Here is a 22,339-nt window from a genome sequence, read left to right on the forward strand (position 1 = left end):
TCTCTTCTTCTTCTTCTTTTGGTATAAAATGGCACAGACGTGTCCGTAACTTTGAGAATAGTTATGGACCATGATGAATCATGAAAGATTTCCGTGTTATGAAATATTTTAAATGGTTCTTACAACTAATATACATTTATCGATTTTGTGTTTTATTATGTAAATCATATAGTATCATCGATTTTGTGTTCCAGATGCATGACTCCTCCATTTTACTGAGATGTCATCAAAATTCAAACTGCCACTCCCAACGTTATTGTAAAATACCAAATATGTACCTGTATAGGAAAAATTTGTGCTTAATCCAAGCTGCAGGATTAGATAATTGAGCAATTGACCAAGTATATTATTAATCATGTTTGGTAAGAGACTTTCCATTCACCTAATTGGGTAAAACCAACCCGAAAACTGGACGTCCGATAGCTCGAAATATTGCAGAAAAATTCAAAGGATATATTATATTATACTCCCTAAGATGTTGACGCATATGGAAAATTTTTTTCCAACATGCATAGATGTGTAAAGAAAGGGATAATATCAAAAATCTCCCCCAAGATTTCTCATAATATCACTTGACACCCCTAAAGTTTTAAAAATAATCGCTTACCTCTCTTACTTTTGTTATTTTTGTAACAAAATTTTTAAAAACCCTAAACTACCCTTTTACTTGCTAAATAAAAATATTTCTAAATCACTTTATTCACTTCAAGAAAACCATTACCTTAAAAATAATCTCTTGTAATACTACCATATCATAATATTATGCGCTATAAAAATATAAATTTGAAAAATAAAAAAGTTATTTGAAAAGAAATACACTTGTATCAATTTAACTCTATATACTCAAAACCGATTTCTTATGAATTTAAATTTTTTTAACATCTTCTCAACCATTACTCAAATCATTAAACGGTATCAATCATTATAAAAATCAGCTCAAAATAAGCAAATAAATTACACTCCACTTTATCACAATTACAAAAAGTAAAAGATAAATAAAATTTAATTTATTATAATTTACAATTATAATATTGCATAGTCATCCAAAAAATGAGTAACAGAGAATGATGGATAAAAGGAAAAAGAAAAAAGTGACTTTCATTTCTTTTTTTAAAGATTTTTGAACTCCATTTATTTGATATGTTGTGAATTATATGTCAAATGAGGGTTGAAATATAGTCTTTTTACCATTATTAGGGGCGGTAAGTGATATTTCTAAAATTTTAGAGGTGTTAAATGATATTGAAAGAAATCTCAGGCTAAATTTTTGATATTATCCCGTAAAGAAATCCATGTGAAGCGTGTCAGCCACGAGCTGAGGTCCCTCCACTTCTCCAGCAGTCTCCAGCTAGGCCGACACGCTTCAATTGGAATCTGAATACAATTATTCAAAAAAGATGCATGTTGGAAAAAAAAAGTTCTGCAATATTTGGAACTTACTCACTCTTTTTTCCAGCAACAAATAACAATTGGAACTTACACAGTTTGATTTTACCAAATTTTAGGTGAATGGAAAGTTAACATGAACTTTTCTTACCAAATGGACAAATATGGTTGACAAACATGATAATATACTTATAATTCATAACTTATCTCAATATACTTATAGAGTATTTTTTTTAATTACTAATTTTTTCAAATGTATCATTATTCTACCCCATTATCCATAAGTTTTTATTATCAACACATTCATATACATTTGTTTTTTAAATTTCAAGCTGTAAAAAGTAACAAAGTGTATATATAGTTACAGTGTCAATGCAACTAGATATAATTTTTACACACCCAAAATGTGGGAAAATCTGCATAAGTTGAGTACTAAATGTTAATTTTGACGGGTTTTGAAAAAAAAAAAGTGCGTGGCCTACTTGTAATCACCAAGATCGCGGGTCCACAACCAATCTTTGGAATTTTGAACGTGGCTATCAAATTTTAAAGAAAAATTATTCAAAACATCCTTTCATTTAGTCAAATAAATTTTTTCATCATTCACTTTTAAAATATTAACATTATGTCTTCTAAAAATTTAAGTTAGTAAAATTTAGTCTCAACATAAGTTTTTGATGACTTTTGAATCTAAAATTACTTTGTGACTCATATGTAATCATTTTTTATGTATAAAAAGACCAAATCCCACTTTTTTAATAACAATAAATATGGATTGGGTTCTATTCCACTTTTTCTTTTGAAAAAATGAATATAATTTGGGCTAGATCTTACATTTTTAGGAAAAAATAAATATGAATCGAATCATTTGTTTAATTACAAATAGAATCTAATCTTTTTGTCCCTGAAAAAATGATCATGTATGAGTCACATGATGGACTTAGGATAAAATGTGGTAAAAAATCTAACTTGAGACCAAATTTTACTAACATAATTTTATAAGGAACGTAAAATTATCATTTTAAAAGTGAAGGATGAAAAAATTTATTTGACGAAATATAAGAAATGTTTTGAATGATTTTTCCCAAAATTTAACATGTATCGATCTTTGAAGTGGAAAAGTTTTTCTATAATTTGACGAAAGATTTTTCGCATTGACTTTAATAATTACTCTCTCTATCACAAAATATTTGTCATACTTTTCATTTTAAAATATTTGTCATTTTATTAAAGTCAAAATTACTTTTTCTATTTTTCTAATACCATTCCTATCTTTACATATATTTGATGCTGGATTCAAAATTAAAATTTGAATTTTAGAGGACAAAGTTAAAAATAAAAGTACTAACATTATAATCATGGCACTATTTTAAAAAGTTAGAATATCGAAATGGGAGTATGGGACAAAACAAGTTTTTTATATAAAATGTTACAATAATACACAAACAAAAACAACTCCAAAAACACCATATCCATACAATATATCAAAAATAACTCTAAATACACAAAAAATTAAAAAATAAAATATATATTATTTTCTTTTTCCATCTATCATCACCACCATCACCCCCACCCATCATCTTCCTCCTCTCTTTCTTTTCTCCTCTTTTCTCTCCCTCCTTCTTTCTCCTCCCTCTCTTTCCTTCTTCCCTCTTCCCTTCCCCTTCCCCTTCCCCTTCCCCTTCCCTACCACATCCCATCTCCTCCCCTTTAGCCTCAACCAGATCGAGGTGACCAAAGGCCACGATTTGGTCTTGACGAGGCCAAATTGAGGAGGGGAAGGAAGAGGAGAGGCAGGGTATGGTGAGAAAGGGGAGGGAAAGGGAAAGGTGGGAGGGGAGAGAGGGAGGAGGAAGAAGAGGGACGGGGAAAAGAGACGAGTAGGGAGAGAGTGGATGGTGGCGGTGGTGGATAGTGGTAGTAGGTTGAGTGTTAATTTTTAAAAATTATTTTAAAAATTTTTAAGTTTTAAAAATATCCTAAAATATATTTCAAAAATATCACTAAAAATATTTTTAGTAAAAATTTTTCATATACATTACTATAATAAAATATTTTTAAATATTCCTAAAATCAGCTAATTCAAACGAAGCCATATCAAGAATGGCCGACTTCCCATGCTAAATTGTGGAGCCAAACCCTGGTACAGGAACGTGGTCGATTTCAAACCCTGGAAGTCTCCTCTGCGCAAATCACAGGTCAGGTTTTTTGTAGTTTTCTGCAAAGGGTTGTACACTATTTTATAGGAATTTAGAAACCTCCTCTAAGGATTTTGAGTATTTAATTCATCTCCCTTCAAGTTTTAAAAATTACATTAATCTCTCTTGAGGTTTATTATCTTGCAACATCTAGGTCTAATCAACAATTAAAAAGTGATGTTAGGAGAGAGAAAATAATGTGATTTCACCATTGCCCCTCATCTGCTAAATTGTTTAATTAATCTAATATCAGCCCAAAACATTAAAGAAAACACTAGAATTTGCTATTTATCATCAGGATTTAAATCACATATGACATCAAAAATAGTATATCATTTTATATATTTCATTTAATATAAGATTCACATTACTGTTATTAATTACGAAATCATTGTCAAACATGATCAACAATAAATAATAAAAAAAATTTGCAACTAAAATATTACAAGGAGTGAAGTTTAATACAATAAAATCTCAATAACTAACCTTAATATGTTAATAAGAATATTTATGATTTTAAAGTTTGTTCTCTGTAATATTTTAATTACAAATTTTTGATTATTTGTTATTGATCACGTTTGACAATGAGTATGCAATTGAAAAGAGTAATTTAGTCTTGTATTGAGTGAAAAATATAAAATAATATACTATTTTTTGATGCTATATATGATTTGATCCCTAATGATAAACAGCAAAATTAATGTTTTCCTTTAATGTTGAGTTGGTATTAAATTAATTAAATAATGTAGTAAATGAAAGGTAATGATGAAACTATGTTGTCTTCTCTCTTCTAATTTCACTTTTTAATTATTGGTTAGACATAAACGTTATAAGATACTTAATCTCAAGAGAGATTGGTGTAATTTTTAAATTTTGGAGAAAAGTCAGTGAAATAGTTAGAAACCTCAAGGGAGGTTTTCCAAATTATCCTTATTTTATATTTTAAGTACCGCATACAAAATTTAGAAATTCTAGTCCCTATGCGCATCTCAGGTTCAGATCCATACAAGAGATTAGCATATGAGTTGGGTCCGACTAGTCTGCCTTTAAGGAGAATTCAATAATTTGTTATAATTACTTAATTTAGTTATGATTATAATGAGCTCCCTATGTTGCAGTAATTCTTAATACTTTTTTTTTAAGATTTTTGTTTTTATATAAGCAAGAGTTCTCGAACTGAAAGATTTCACTTACATTCCCTTCTCTCTCGTACCATCCAATCTATCCCTCCCTCCCTCTCCTTCTTAATAACTTGTCCATTGCCAAGAGCATGGAAATATTTAAGGTTTTTTTTTCTTCCATATGATTACAGGACGGGGTAATACAACCCGAATTACAATTAAACAAATTAACTCATACAAATGATGAGAATTATAATTCAATAATGGTATAAATTAACTTAGAAATAGTGGAAGAAAAAATTCCATGTATTGAGACTTGAAATGAAGATCTTCAATTTATAGAGTCTCAACATTAACTATTAGATCAAGACCTTATTACTCTAACTCTTTTTTTTTTTAATTAAGAATCCATGGAAATTATAGCTTTTTGGGGGAAAAATAGATTAACCAGGTTAAACAGCCATAATTGATGGGCTAAATGCATCTCTCGTTATTAAAAAAATAAATAAATAAAGTACTGAACTGGACAAAGTTGACAAGGCAAAAGTCTTCGAGCTTATCTTCTGTACAAAGTGGTAGGATTAAAATATTATCCCTACTCCCACTTGCAACTCCAATTATTCTTCACATCTGATAACAATCTAAAGAATAAATGATACATATGAGACCTCATAAATAAATCTTGTCAAGTTGCCAAAAGAGTATTAGATACAGAGTCAATTATACACATAGGTGCCTCCCGTTGCATGAATCTTTTGGGTTTACAGGCTTACAGCTACACTATTTTTTGCTTATAAATTTGAATTTGGATATAAATGATAATATTTATGACATTTGAAACATAAATTTATATGAAAATTTGGATGACTTGTGTGTCACCGAACAGCCAATAAAACCAAACACATTTTAATTCTACAGACGGCATCTATTTTCGCATTGAAATTTAGGGCATTCTATGCATTAAAAAAATTCTCCATAAGACTGGACTTTGTCTAATGGTTTATTTCACCATAGTCAAGTTGCTTGGATTGTACTTTCTGAGAAAGCTTATTAGAGGAATAATATCGTAGCACTTTTTATGATGACATTTATGTCAAATCAAAGATGATAACAAAATGTGTTAAGAGAATAATTTCAAAACACCCTTTTATTTCAAATATTATTTTAGTTGCGTCACGAATATAATTTTCAATTACGCTTTTATCTTATATACATTATTATACAATAATTATTCTAAATAATATTGCAAATAATCTTCCATCGAAACACATATTATCAGCTATGCTTGGGTTTAAGAGTTTTTTTGAATTTTTTTATTTTTTAGTTTATAGTAATAAACTCCAAAAATAACTTTAAAATAACGCCAAAAATACAACACATTTCAAATATACCTTTAAAAAAATTTACCTTTCTTCTTGTACACACTACACAATACCCATCACTCATCACCCGCCACCATCGCCGCCAACACCCTCCCCTCTCCCTCTCAAAAGGCGACAAGGTTCATGTACTTGGGTTTGGATCCACAATTTAGCATAAGAAATCGGTCTTTCTTCATATGCTCTATTTTATATTTTCTCCGTCCCATTAAAGTGTCATACTTTTATTTTGAAATATCTCAAAATATTTATCATTTTACTAAAATTAAAGTTATTTTTATCATTTAGGCTTTTTTTGGGTTCTGGCAATTTAGAAATTTTGAGAAAAATGCAATTGTGGTACTCAAATTTTGACACATGAACGATGTCAGTCCCTAAACTTTGCTAAATTGCTATCGAAAAGAGTCCCGGCAACTATTCCATAAAAAATGTCAAAAAATGTAAAATATCCTTCCGACACTAAGTGCCAAGAGAGGTATTTTTAAAATTTTAATCACTTGTCCAACTTTGCTCATCTTATTCCTTTAATCCTTCTTTGGCTGTATTTCATCTTTACCTGAATGTCAAAAGGATATCTTACATTTTTTTTGGCATATTTTATATATTAGCTGCCGGACACGTGACTATCACATGATTCGTATCAATAGGAATTTGCCAAAAAATTATCTAGGGCACTAAATATACTTAAAAGTTAAAAGTTTAGGTATCAGATTTGTTTTTTTTTTTTTTTCAAAAATTGAACACTAAAACTGTTTATGTGTCAAAATTTGGACACCAAAATAGCATTTATTTGTAAAAAATTTTTAGTAGTTGGTAGAAGTTTGTAAAATGAATATTCTCGAAGTAACTAGAGTTACTTTACATTCCTACCATTGAAGAAGAAAAAAGAGCACGCGGTTGTAGTTGGTAGAAGTCACGTTGTGGATTCCGCGATCTTGGTGACTACCAGTAGGCCGCTCAGTTTTGGTCAAAGTAACTTTTAGGACTCAAGTTAGGCAGAATTTTCTAGAGTCTTGGCAACTTTTTGGATATTTATGCAAAATTTTCAAAATTCAAGAATTTGTGAATTCTTGCTGTGGCATGTCTATCTAATGATCACCAAGTCCACAGCATTGCTTACGTGATGTTCTAGAAATTTTGCATGTGCAATTTCACTTCATCACTCACTCTTTGCATGAGAAGTTTCGAAAATCAAATTTGTACACTAAACGCCTTTCACCAATTTTTAAAATTTCCATGCTTGAGCTATTGTTTAAAAGAAAAATTAACCTTATAGACATTGATAGTGTATGTACTGATGAATTTGAAAACATGTTACATGTGCAAGAATTAAAGTTAAAATTCAAATTTAGATTAAGTAACACGCATCCATATTTACTCGCGTATAGAATGTCTGTATATATAATATTAACTTTAAAATCATATTGGCATTTAATAGGCTCACTTAAAATGCTAAAAAAATTTTGTATTGGTTCAAGTTCTTAATAAATTTAAAAATTATATTTTTATTTAACATAATTATTGTTGTTGATCAAGAATAAGCTGATCACAATTTTGATTAGTTTTATTTTATATCAGTATAGATATACTAGGTTTTAAAACAAAAATAGCTTCATTCACTTTCTCATTCATATCAAATTTTTATTCTTTTGTGTCACTCACGCCGTAAATTTAGAAAATATCTTGGTTTCAAAATTAAGAGTTATTATCACTTTACCCCTTTAACGTTCGGTGCCACTATCAATTTCCCCTTTAACATTATCTTTTAGTCACTTAACCCCAAGACTAACGGTTAAACTTAATGGAGTTTGTTAATTAAAGTAAAAAGATAAATTTAGCCCTTAAAATTACTATCACTTTACCCCCATAAGCTATAGTCTCATTATCAATTTACCCCATAGAGTTATTTTTTAGGCAATTTATCCCACCATTAAACCAATTTAGCAAGTTAAAAACTTTAGAAGAAAATACCCTCCTTTTTATATAATAAAAATAATAAAAAATTTAGAGTGACTCTTCCTCTCTTTAGTGTCAAGAAAAAAAATTAGAATATTAATCTCTTTCTTCTTGACAATCTTAATAATATTAAAAAAAATAGAAAGATCGAGAGTGGAAGGGAAAGGAGGAGATACAGAGAGATACAGAGAGAGAGCTCCAGTTCTTTTTTTTAAAAAAATACAAATAAGAAAGAATTAAATACTTTTATTATTTTAAAATTATTTTACTTTATTATTTACCATCAGATTTCAATCCTAATCCCAACAACCTCAAATTAACACGATAATTTTAGACTTTTTTTTTTGTAAAATCTAATTTTTTGTCTTCTTCTTTCCTATCTCTTTTCTTTTTCTAGTATTAATAAGTGTGAAAAAAGAAATTTGAGAAAACTCTTTTATTTTTATATTATTGGATCTCTTAAAGTGAAAAAAAAGAATAATCATTCCAACTTTTTTATTTTTAATTATATATATATAAGGGTAAATATATTTAAATTTTTTTATCATACTAATTAGATTAACAATGAATTAAAATGTTTATAAATAATGTTAGGAATTAAAGTGTTTATATCACTATAATTTAAAGGAATAAAGTAGTAATACTATAAAATAAAAGGGTATTTTTATCTAAAATTTCTTAACATGTTTAGTTGAATTACTTATAGGGGTAAAGTGACTAAAATATAACGTTATGGGTTAACTGATAGTAGTGATATAGTTGAAGGGGGTAAAGTGATAATAACCCCAAAATTAATTTGAAACTTCTAATGCTGCAGTACATTCTGCCATAATCGCAATATTATATCAATCACAAGGATATTTCTGTCTCGCAAATTTCTTAACCGCAATTAATAGCATAGGAGAGGGGTAAAACAGTAAAAGCACTTGTCATCCACCTCACCCTCCCGCCCTATAAAATCCCCATGACATTTTCCCTCAGATTTCTCGTCATCTGAAAAGCTTTGCCTACAAAATAATTATTTATTTGTCTTAATTTTTCTTGAGAATCGTTCTAATCGGAAAACCCAAAAAGTCATGTGTGGTGGAGCTATAATTTCCGATTATATACAGACGAGCCGATCGTCCCACCGGCTAACCGCCGACTTGCTCTGGGGAATCGGCGGAGGTGGCGATCTGCCTGATAGCAAGAAGGACATTAAGAAGAAGAAGAATACTAGCAATTTCTACTCGAAGCAACTTAGGTCTGAGATCATTGACCTAGACGACGAGTTCGAGGCTGATTTTCGGGAATTCTCCGATCAAGCAGTGGAGGAGCTGGAAGACGTCAAGCCTTTCGGTTTCTCTGCCTCCAAACATTCTGCCATCCTCTCTCGAGGTAATTTTTGTATTCATTTTGTGGATAATTTTGGTTCGGGAGCTCCTGATTTAAAAATTTGGTATTTGGTTTAGGAATTTGGGAGAGTTTAAATATCAAACTTGAATTTGGGACTTATGTCATTAAATGGTCTGGAAATAATGATTTTTTTTCTTTTACTGGTTTGTAACCTAGTTTAGACTAGTTGGTTAGGACTAGTTTGCATTTGCTGCCAAAAAAAAAAAAGAGTTAGGACTAGTTTGCTCCTTTTTTTTGTGATTCAAGTTAAAAGGGAAAAAAAGTTTGATATAATTTTGGTTCACGAATGAATTCCAGTTCTTTTCTTGTTCCCTTTTTTTTTTTTTTTGAATTTGATTGGATTTAGGTACCGTGTTGGATCATATGTTTTGGAGTTTTTGGATGAGCATTAGTCTTATTTTAATTATCTTTCTTTTAGGCTTTTGGTAATGATGGATCAAAGGAATTTTTTTGGGTAAATATATTATCAGTGTGTTTATAAAATGGTCAAAAGAATAATGATTCTGAACTTTGTCATGTACTTTCTCTGATCTACCCAGCGGAGAAAGAGTAGTACAAAAAATTGTAGAAAAGAAATAAAAAGAACTTCCTGATCAAAATGCTTTTGCAAGATCATTTTTTGGAGGTATGAAGTGCAAGATTAAAAAACTTACTGAATTTGCGTAGGAAACAGATAATTTTTCCAATCATATTTTGTGTATACAGTTTTTGTCTGTCTTTTTTTTTTTTTGGTTGAAGGGTCCTTGTACATTACAACTTTCGTTTTACAAGGAAATTACATGTTGTCAATTTAGTAAAGTAGCTTTTATATACAAGAAATTAGCTGTGTGTATCTGCTTCCTCCCACCCCCTGTACATAGTATCTAAATGTCTGAATTTTGGTTCATCTATAGCTGCGACCCGTTTCTGAAATATTGATTTCTTGTCATGAAGGCACCAAGTGTGGAAATTCATCTGATTCCAGTGATGAATCTGGAAAATACTTAAAGAGAAAGAGGAAGAACCACTATAGAGGTATCCGACAGCGTCCATGGGGCAAATGGGCTGCTGAGATCCGTGACCCAAGGAAAGGTGTACGAGTCTGGCTTGGAACTTTTAACACTGCTGAAGGAGCTGCCAGAGCGTATGATACTGAGGCTCGAAGGATCAGAGGCAAAAAAGCTAAGTTGAATTTTCCTGATGAAACTCAACTCTCTGCCTCAAGACGCACTGTAGTTGCGAATCCTCAGAAAGTACGAGTCAAGGAAGATCAAAGTCAGGTTCAACCTAGTCTGAACGAGAGCATGACTTTCATGAGCAACATAGAAAATGACCACTGCAATTCTTTGAATCTTGTTGAAGAGAAACCACCAGCAAAGCAGTTCAGCTCTGTTGATGCTTATCCTACCGTTGGAGATATGGAATTCAAGTCATATTTCCAATCTGATTGTGCTAACCCTTGCTTCAATTCTGATCAAGGAAGTAGTTCCTTTGGTTGTTCTGACTTTGGGTGGGAAGAACAGTGCCCAAAAACTCCAGAAATATCATCGATTTTTTCATCTGCAATAGACTGGGAAGAACCCCAATTTGTGGAGGATGCAAACTCATCAAAGAAACTGAAAACTAGTCCTTTAGATTTGGTGCCTGCTGATGACAATAACAAGAAGTTGTCTGAAGAATTTTCAGCTTTTGAGTCCCAGATGAAGGTGGTTCAGATGCCTTATCTTGAGGGAAATTGGGATGCATCTCTTGACGCCTTCCTAAATGGGGTTGCAGTCCAGGATGGTGGGGATGAGATGGATCTTTGGACATTTGATGATATCTCTGCTATGATGGGGGGTGTTTACTGAGCCTGCTATTGGCCTTGTTGTAGCTTTCTGTAAATAAGGTTACACATTAGTGAATTTTCAGACTAAATTGTTTTCATAAACATGTACGGTTTCCATCGGTTATGTTTCGTTTGAATTTGCGAGCTTGATTGCTCCTAGTTTGATTTTTATTTTGTTGCCTCTTTAGGTATGTTTTGGGTTTTTATTTGACGTACCCTGTGGACCGGGTGTAGGTGTCATACTGTACTTGGGAGGATGCAAGCCCAAATTTCATTGAAAATAATAAAGTGAATATATATCTAAAAATGACGTAGAAACGTTGCACTAAAGCAATACAGACAACAAACAACGGATGGTGATTATAAAAAATGATCCAAACGCCGCACTAGTCCGTACAGCGAAAAGGAAAAATTAGAATAAACGAATGTATGGTATATGAAAAGATTGATGTTTTATCTCTCCTTGGTGGGAGCTTCTCCCTCTACATGTGAGTTCTCTCTCTTTGGTGCGGGAGCTCCTAACTCTTCCAATTCTTTCAACTTTTCGAACTTTGCTACTTTTTCAAACATTTCAAACTTTAAAACCTCAAAATCCCAAACTCAAAAGCTCAAACTCTCAAACAACTGAAGCAGCAAACTCTGAAGAATTAATGCAGAGAATTATGTTGGTGGCTGGAAGCAACTGATAAGTAACCACTAAAGCCATCAATGTTCCTTAATGCTGGTCGGAAATCCAACCGAGGTTGATTCTGACAAATACTGAAAGAAGAGTTATGGGGAGCTAAGGACAGGTAAGTTTAAACTTTATAACTACCTTTGCCTTGGACTTGAGTACCAGTCTTGAGACTTTGCACTCACTAACCTTAGCTTTGCACACACTAACCTTTGCCAGTTTGGATAACATTTATCTTGTGAAAATTCAAGTTGTGTTTCACCAACTAAATAGATCTTACTAGATAATATTAATTTGAGTAGTAAAAGCTAGGTTTACTTTTAGTATCACCTAAGGCCCAAATGGCGGACGAACTGATAGAAGTACTATAGAAATTTGCCCTCTCTAATAAAGAGAAAGGAGGAATTCAACTAGATCTGGGGGATGTAGATGATGGTATACTGGAATGTCAACAAAGCATTATTGGGAAGGTTAGGGGAGAGAAGATTGCCAATTACATTGGAGTGAAAAACTTTGCTACACTGGCAGGGGGTTATCCAAAGGGACTGAAAGTCACTGAACTAGGACCAAATGTTTTCCAATTTTTAGTTCCAGATGCTCAGGATAGAGAAAGAATTTTGATGGGAGGACCATGGATAATTGATAACCAAATATTAGTACTGAGAGAATGGAAAGCAGGAATAGAGAACAATGATAAAGCTTTTAGACTGGCTCCACTCTGGGTACAAATTTGGGACCTCCCAACTCATTGGATCTCAAAAATAGCAGGAAGGAAAATAGGATCAATTTTTTCTGAGGTAAGAGAGGTCAGCATACCATAGTCAAGGGAGAAAGAAGGGAAGCATGTGAAGTTGTTGGTTCTAGCAGACATAATCCAACCACTACTAAGAGGAACAACAGTTCCAATGAATGGGGTGACAAAATGGTTGAACTTTAGGTATGAAAAATGCCCAGGTTTCTGCTATAGTTGTGGAATCATAGGTCATAGTGAGAGGAACTGCAAGGACCCAATATCAGTTCAGAAAGGCCAAAGCCAAAACCAATATGGACCATGGTTAAGAACCTCAAATTGTAAGGGATCACTCCAAAAAGAGAATAGTAAAAAAAATCTGGATTAATTATAGACAGGTATGGGGTGTGAAAGATGGAGAATTGATCAGAAGAGAAAATCAAGATAACTAGCAGAAAGCCAATGAACATAGGCACTTGGATGAGAACAGTTGCAAAACAAAACATATATCAAGAGTGTTGTAGGTACAACAGAAAGGGACTGAAAACTCTGACAAGAAACAAGAAGAGGACATTACCAAAAAACAGGAGGATATGAGAAAAGGAAATGCAGTAAGACAGGTGAAGGAAAAGGGATTGGAAGAAACAATAGAAAAAAACAGAGAGATGAGGGTACCTACTCTGGGGAGATACAAGGCACTGATACTACACAGCCAAATGCAAACAAGGAACCAATGATAAGTTAGGTTGTAGGTGGTATAAGCTGTAGTAGAAAAAAGGAAAGAGACAAACCTGATTTGTAGGAAATTGAACAAAGGAGTGATGAAGAGATGATGATAGTTGAGACATACGGGAAAGAAATCAGGAAGTGGGGCATAGGAGAGGTAAAAGATACAGGAGAATGGAGCAGAATCCAAAAGGGATAGAACCCCACTGAGGGAGATTTACGGAAATAAAAGAAAATTGCAACTCAGAGATGAGATAATGGAAGAAGTAGGGGAACAAGACTGGCAGGTAAAGAAGTGCAAAGGTGATGTGAATATGGAGGACAACAATGATACACAAAAGGGGAAAGGGGCCAGCCCTACCTGGTCCCTCAGTGACCAATGAAGGCTCTAGTGTGGAATCGCCAAGATGCAGGGAGCCCCTTGACAATTTCCCACTTGAAGGAGATGAATAACCTCCTCTCCCCAAGTGTTGCTTTTTTGAGTAAAACTAAAAACAAAAAGAAGTATATGGAAAAAAGTCAAGAAAATCCTGAAATTTGATAATTGCTACATAGTGAAGACTCTATACAGATCGGGAGGTATGATATTGATGTGGAATTGTGAGGTGAAAATTAAGAAAATATATCACTTAGCCTATTGAAGTCTTGATTGAAGATGAGGAAGTAGGAACTAATTGGTGGCTTATTGGAATATACGCAAGCTTTGATCAGCAGATTAGGAAATGCCAATAGGAGGTTATCAGAAGGAGAAAGGAACTGTAAGGAACTAAGTGGATAGTAATAGGAGACTTTAATGACCTGTATAGTAATGAAGAGCAATGGGAGGGAAGGATAAGGGAAGAATGGAGCTTTCAAGACTTTAGGAACTTCATTAGAGATAACCAACTGGAGGACATAGGATATGAAAGGAATCAGTGGATCTGGAGTAACAATTGGCAAAATGGTGAAATAAAAGAAAGATTGGATAGAGGTCTAGGTAGTGGAGAATGGATATCTCTTTTTGACAAAACAAAGTGCATGCATATTGATAGTTTTGCATAGGACCATAGCATGCTATTACTGGACACCAAACTAGAAGGGAAGAAAAAGAAGAACATGTTTCATTTCGACAAAAGATGGACACAAATGGAAGGAGTAGGACAAGTGATCAGACAAGCTTAGGAGACTAGCTGTGAGGGGTCCCGAATGTTTAGATTGACCAGCAAAATTAAAAAATGTAAGGTGACTCTGCGGAAATGGAGAAGTGGCTTTCTCCATAACTCTAAGAAGAAGATTCAACAGCTAAAAGATATGTTAGAAAAGGAAAGACTCTTGCCGAGGACACAAAGGTAGCAAGAATAACTAGCCTAAAGAGAGAGTTAGTTAAGGCATATAAAGAGGAGGACCAATATTGGAGTCAAAAAGTAAGATTGAACTGGCTGAAAGAGGGGGATAAGAACACAAGGTACTTTCATGCAGTGGTTAAAGGAAGGAGGAAGAGGAATAGGATTCTGAATTTGCAGAAGGAAGATGGCTCTTGGACGATTGATGAGGATGACATGGTCACTGAAGTAACTAATTACTATTAGTAGTTGTTCATTTTTATTTGCCATATTGACCTAGAGGTGATACTATATGGTATACCTGAAACCATTACCCCTCAGATAAATGATTATCTAAATAGACCTACAGAGGATTCGAAAATACAATTCGAAAATACAAGATGCAATTTTCTCAATGAATCCTAACAAAGCTCCAGAACCTGATGGGATGACACCTTTTTTTTCTTTTTTTTTTCAAAAATACTAGAGCATTGTGAAAGAGGATGTGATAAATGGTGTTAAGAGTTTTTTTATTTTTTTATTTTGGCCAAATCCTTAAAGCACTTAATCATACCACCATCACCTTAATCGCCAAAGTCAATATCCCCACTAAAGTCAAACAGTATAGACCCATAACCCTATGCAATGTGCTTTATAAAATCATCTCCAAAATCCTTGTTAACAGAATCAAGCATGTTCTAGACCTTTGCGTTAGCAAGAATCAATCAACATTCATTCCAAACAGGCAATTAATGGATAAGGATGGCAACAAGGTGAGTCCCCCGTCCCCCATTCCGCTGCCTACAAATTCCCCCTGCCCCCGCCCCCCGTTCCCCCATGCCCCTACCCTCGCCCCTCCCTGCTTTCCCTACGGGGCTAATAAAATTTGTTATATAATTTTATTATAGCTAAATTTTAGCAAATAATCAAACACTAAAATATCAACACATCATCAAATTATTATCCATTGTAATTTCACAATTGAAACTCATAAAAATAATCAAACAAAAGTTATTTGAATACAATCCAACATGATGAAATAAATACAACTAAAGTAGTCAAGTTTTCACTTTTGGCATAAATACAATCACTAATTCATTATTGTACTTATGCTTTTTTTTTTTGAGAAAAAGTGTTACACTAATATACATTATATAATGCTTGTACTGATATATCATTATCATAAGTTTGTAACTAATTATATATAATTATATACATATATATATTTATTTATATATATTTTTTGAGCGGGTGGCAGGATGGGGGATGGGGTGAGGGTATACTTCCCCGCCTCGTTTCTAAATGGGAGGAAAAATTTTCCCCCGTCCCAACCCCCGCGGGCACTCATCCCCATTGCCATCCCTATTAATGGATAATATCATTATCTCACATGAATTCATACAGTTTTTGAAAAAACAAAAGACAAGGCAATAATGGTTATATGGCTGTTAAACTTGATGCGTCCAAAGCTTATGATAGAATAGAATGGGGATTCCTAAAGGCAATGCTGGAAAAAATGGGGTTCAATGAAACTTGGGTGAGTTGGGTTATGAAATGCATTTTTATAGCCTCCTACTCCTTTAACATCAATGGAGAAACAAAATGATATGTTAAGCCAACTAGAAGTATCAGACAAAGTCACCTCCTATCACCTTATCTGTCCCTTCTATGTTTCGAAGGATTCTCCAACTTACTAAGGAGAGTAGCAGAACAAGGGAAGTTAAGTGAACTGAAAGTAAGTAGGAATGGACCAGCAATCACATACCTACAATCACTTATCTTCTGCAAAGCAGCTAAGGAGGAAACACTAAACCTCAAGGAAATCCTGAACTAATATGAATAGGAATCTGGCCAAATGATCAATTTGGAAAAATCCTCAATCCTGTTTAGTAAGAACACCAAGGATGAACCAAGAGAGAAAATCTGCTATACTAAGGGGAATCCAACAACATGTTACACAAGGCAAATATCTGGGTCTTCCAATGGTGATAACAAGAACAAAGGAACAGGTGTTTGGCTACATAAGAGATAGTAAAAGAAGCAGGTTGAGCAATTGGAAGAACAAGATGCTCAGTGCAACAGGAAGAGAAATAATGCTTAAGGCAGTGACAATGGCTATGCCTACTTTTGCTATGTCATGCTTCAAGCTTACAGCAAAGTTATGTAAGGATATCATGGGACCAAAGGCAAATTTCTAGTGGGGAGAGACAGAAGAAAAAAAGAAAATGCATCGGTGCTCTTGGACCAAAATGGCAAGAGAAAGGAAAAAAGGAAGACTGGGATTCAAGGATGTCCAATGCTTCAACATAACACTACTTGGGAAACAGGTATGGAGGATGATAAGGAATCCAAATCTATTGGTGAGTAGGATTCTGAAAGCCATACTACCCAAATGCATCCATCCTTGACTACAAACTGCCTAAAAATGCTTTATGATTCTAGCAAAACATCATGTTAGCAAGGGATATAGTGAAGGAAGGAGTAATGAAAAGAGTGGGAACGGGGAAAAGCATCAATATCTGGAAGGACAGCTAGATTCCTAACAATCCCCATGGGAGGTCAACAATAGTTAAGCCAACAAACTATGACAAACAGAAGGTTGATGAGCTCATGAGTAATCATAGATCGCATAGGAACATAATCTTCAAAATCTTCAATAAACAAGATGCAGAGAACATATTGAAGATTCCAATAAGCTAGTCAGGGATAGCTGACAAAAACTATTGGATACATAGCAAGCAAGGTGAGTATATAGTCAAATCTTGCTACAAGGCCTTGATGAGGAAAGAAGAGGAGAAACAACAACAGGACTCAAGGAAAGAAGGCTGATGGGTTTTTGATATGTGTACAAGTTTAAATCCAACTTATACATATTTTAACTATAAGTATATAGGTCAAATTAGTAGTTTAGAGCATATATCGGGTCGATCTCAAATTACCAGCACTACTAAAGCTTCTCTATTATTTAGATGATCAATGAACTAAAAGAAATAAAACTATGCCAAACTTGTGCAAAAAAATAACAAATAAAAACTCCTTAGGCTATGGTATTCCTAACTACTCATGTAAGTGCTATTTTTGTATCATTGAGTACTACTATCCTGGCGAGCAATGGCGTATTTTCCTTATGCATGTGAAACCTAATCTCGTAGTGAATCAACTATACTTATAACTAATCCATGTCTACTCTCGTGGTTATGACATTAGTTACAAGTTAATTACCTCTATGAAATTACATAAAATGAATCACTAAAGCCACAAAAGTGCACCTTTATTCTCGTGAGTGTATCCCCCAGGTTTAGCACTTCTTGAACTAATGTTAAATCTCAATTTTCATTGAAGAAACAACACCTTTAGATAATCATAATTAATGGTACCAAGTTAATCATGATTTAAAGAGCTAAAGTGTTAAATAACTTGCTCAAAACAATAGTATGAAATAGCCAAATAATAAACACTAACAATCATAAAAAATTCAACCAAACCCAAGGCATAAACTTTAGAAACACTTAATAAACATAGAATCCAAACTTGTATATTAAATAAACAATAGAATCAAGTACAAAAGATAAAGAGTTTGAAAAGAAATGTAACCCTTATCACGTGAGTTTATCTCCACCATCTTCGTCTCCTTCTTCATCTTTGCCTAACTAATAAACAAGAAGGATAGACTAACTAATTAAATGATCCTATACTCTACTAACCTAACACTAAGAAAATGTAAGAACTGTAAGAACTACATTTTAGTGGTATTTCTTACACTCTCCAAGCGCTCGAGTCTTGCAACTTGATGGCTATTTATAGATGAATTTAGTCAAGAAATGAGGCTTCAAACATCTCTTTTACAACTGCAAAATTGTCACACGTCCATCAATAGCTGTGAATTGTTGAACGAAAAAACAAGTTGTGCAATGGAGAGCAGCCATTTCTAAACATAATCCTACCAAGAATCCAGCCAGAATGCCGGATTGTCAGCTAGATTGCTCCTTGCTTTGCTTCTCAATTTCTGTTCAGTCTTCAAGGTCATTCCAATTTTATATCCACTTCAATCGAACTTTTCTCAATGATAGAAGCTGAATTAACTCTTGACCAAAACATAACACTTGTAGCCCTTTGAGTTATTTTTCCAATGCATTAAGAATCACCTCATTTGGATTTGTGTAGGCTAATAAATGACTGAAATACCCTTAACTTCTCAATGCCTTGTTTTAGCTTCGACCATACAAAATTGGCTGCTGTAATTTAGCTTTTTGATCTAGAAAACCTTTAAACTGGATTTCAATATTTTCACAAGAATTGTAGATCCATCTCTTATCTTCAAAATGGTTCAAAAATCATCTCAATTCGATCATTGTATCTCAAGTTGTAGCCAAAATACAAAAATATGTCAAAACTGTTAACTTTCTTTTTTTCATCCAAATGAAGTCTATTTCCAACTCCCATAAAAATTATGGACAAAATGCAAGTAAAAAGGGACATAAACCTCATTTAATCACTTAAGAGCATTTTAAACTAATTATAGCCAAAATAAATCCTTTTTCTGTAATACATGCAAAGAGGGAACAAGCACTCGGCACTAACATGCAACATACTTTAGCAAATCTGTAAAGACATAAACAACATCAAATTCAATAGGAAACACTAGGAAGTGATTAGGATAGTGCAAAAGACAAAGAATGAATGGATAGAATTTGAAGAGGCAATGCAAAGAAAGGAAGATAGCAGCACAACAGAAACAAGCAAAGCATGGAGGAGGCTAGAGAGTGAAAACCTAGAGCAACAAGTCATCGAGATTCAAGTGGCTACGACAGAGAACACAGCTACAAGTAAGTTGGCAATTGGAGTAGTAGCTACCAAAAATGGATCTCAAACATTAACAGAATGGGCACTAGTGGACTGAAGTTCGAGCCGGAAGATCCAAGTTGAAGCTGAAGCGATAAGGCTAGCACTAGTCAAGGCAAAAGAACAACGGTAGCAGAAAATCAAAATTAGCTCGAGCAACAAACACTTAGTATCTTTGATTAAAGCAGCAGTAGCATAAGACATTGGAATGCCGACACTAGTGGAAGACATGAATAGCCTAACTAGCTTGTTTCAATTGTTCTCTTTTTGTGTAACAAATGCCAGTAATATGTATTTATGTATTAGAATCAGTGAATATACAGTAGGCATATTAATGGATGAGGAGAGAATTTACGACTCTTCTAAAATTGTCAAGGTATACTTTTGTAAAGATGCTTGAGCCGTTGCTCAGATACTGTACAGTTTTAACCTATCAATAAAAACTTCTATCGTTTCCGGAAAAAAAAGAATGTATGGCATATGAATCCAATATTCTAATTACAATTTGAGTTTAAATTCAATCAGGATCATCTTGATATGATTGGGGGCTTTTCGAGCATTCAACGATTTATTTTATATAAGTTTTGTTTAAGTATTTATTTGTAGTAACAATGTGTCTATAGTTACACAATCTTCACATTTGCTATTAATTTTATTAATTTTTATTTAAAGTAGTTTACCCAATTTTTTCCATTTATTTTTTTCTTCTCTTTATTTGTTTGAAAGCAATTTTTTCTTTATTGTATTTACTTTTTTAATTCTTTTTAATGTAATTTAGCCAACTTTTTCCTTTTTCTTTAAGGAAAAGAATACTATTATTGTAATTTGTAAATGTAACGGCCATCCCAACTATCAATGATTATGCAAAAAAGAAAAAAGGATAGTTGGTGCATTTACACAAGCTTCACACTTAATGCATGAAATTTTTCAATTGAGTAATTACATTAGTGAGTTATTCTACTACATAAATAATCACAAATAACCAAAAGATCTTAGCAATCCAAAGGTATATTAAATTCTTATAGATCCCAAATGCATACATGAAATTCTGAGTACGGAAGCGTATGATCTTGTAATTTGTACACCCAAAAGGTATAAAACCAATGGAATATAAATGAATATTTGTAAGAAATGAGAAAAATGAAATTGTGAAATATAAAGTAAGACTCGTAGGCTAAGGAATTTCACAAAGATATGGGTTTGATTATAATAAGACATATTTACCTGTAGTGGATGTGATGACATTTAGATATCTTGTGATTTTAGCAGTGTAGGAACAACTAGATATATGTCTAATGGATGTAGTCACTACTTATTTATATGGAAATCTTGATAATAATATTTACATGAATATCCTTGAAGGATTTAACATGCCTGAAGCATATAAATCAAATCATAAAGATATTTATTCTATTAAATTACAAAAGTTTTTGTATGAGTTTAAATAACTAGATGTATGTGGTACAACTGTCTTAGTGAACGTTTAGATAAAGAAGATTATACCAATGATCCAATATGCCTATGTGTTTTTATAAAGAAAAATGGATCAAATTTTGTAATTATTGCAGTATATGTTGATGATCTTAATTTAATTGGAACTCCTGAAGAGCTCCAAAAGGCTGTTGAATATTTGAAGAAAGAATTTGAAATCAAGAATTATGGAAAGACTAAATTTTGTATTGGTTTACAAATTGAGCATTTCAAAGGTGAAGTTTTTGTTCAACAAACTGCATATACTCAAAAAATATTAATGTGATTTTATATGGATAAAACACATGCATTGAATACCTCGATGGTCATTAGGTCTCTTGATTCGGATAAAAGTTCCTTTAGACCAAAAGATGAGGATGAAAGGATTCTTAGTCTTAAAATACTATATCTCAGTGCAATTGGTGCACTAACATATTGTGCTAACTGTACAATATCAGATATATCATTTGCTAAGAATCTGTTAGCAAGATTTAGTTTTTCTCCTATAAGTTGACATTGGAATGGTATTAAGCGTATTTTTCGCTATTTCTAAGGTATAATTGATCTTGACCTATTTTATTCGAATAAATTTCGACATGAATTGCTTGGTTATGCTGATGTTGGATATTTATCTGACTCACATAAAGCAAAATCTCAAACTAAATATCTATATACATGTGATGGTACAACTATTTCGTAGCAATTTACAAGGCAATCAATAACTACCCATTGTTTGAATCATACTGAGATAATATTAATTCATGAGACTAGTCAAGAATGTGTTTGGTTGAAATGAATGACCCATTATATTCAAAAAAAATGGATTATTCTCTAAAGGGGAAAATCTTTAGATTGCATTATATGAATATAATACATTTTGCATAGCCCAATTGAAAGGAGGATGTATTAATGGAAATTGAACAAAATGCATTTTACCAAAATTCTTTTTCACTCATGATCTACAAAAGAATAGTGAAATTGATGTGTAGCAGATCCAATCTACTAATAATCTGGTAGATTTATTTATCAATACATTGTCGACTGCATGTTTGAAAAATTAGTGAAGAACATTGGAATGTGTTAGCTAAAAGATCTCAAATGATGTTTCAATCAAGGAGAGAAATTAAAACACAAAAATAATGAACTATTTTTTCTTAAATAATGACAAGTCTTTCATGTTTTTCGAGGTGATAAAGTTATCAGAATTTTTGAGATGTCAAAACTATCACGACTTTTAATAAAAGCTATCATGTCTTTCAAGATAATAAAATTAGCACGACTTGCGAAAGATGTTAGCACCATCTTGAAATTAGTTTACGCAGTTTGAATTCCCCTATTTGGTTAATTCGTCTTGT

At 32.8% G+C, this 22,339-nt stretch overlaps 1 protein-coding gene across 1 annotated transcript; it reads left to right on the forward strand.

The window, feature by feature from the left end:
- Nucleotides 1–9,042: 9,042 nt before the first annotated feature.
- LOC113751591 (ethylene-responsive transcription factor RAP2-12-like) lies at nt 9,043–11,413 on the forward strand. Its single transcript, XM_027295644.1, has 2 exons — nt 9,043–9,417; nt 10,369–11,413. Exons 1-2 carry the CDS (start codon nt 9,117–9,119, stop codon nt 11,262–11,264), a joined length of 1,197 nt encoding a protein of 398 aa, XP_027151445.1. The 5' UTR covers nt 9,043–9,116; the 3' UTR covers nt 11,265–11,413.
- Nucleotides 11,414–22,339: the final 10,926 nt, after the last annotated feature.

This window comes from Coffea eugenioides, chromosome 11 (genome assembly GCF_003713205.1).
Source record: "Coffea eugenioides isolate CCC68of chromosome 11, Ceug_1.0, whole genome shotgun sequence".
NCBI classification, from domain to species: Eukaryota; Viridiplantae; Streptophyta; class Magnoliopsida; order Gentianales; family Rubiaceae; genus Coffea; species Coffea eugenioides.

Coding starts and splice junctions, on each gene's coding strand:
- LOC113751591 (XM_027295644.1), top strand. CDS start 9,117: ATGTGTGGTGGAGCTATAATTTCCGATTATATACAGACGAGCCGATCG. Junction 9,418..10,368: donor TTCTGCCATCCTCTCTCGAG/GTAATTTTTGTA, acceptor CTTGTCATGAAG/GCACCAAGTGTGGAAATTCA.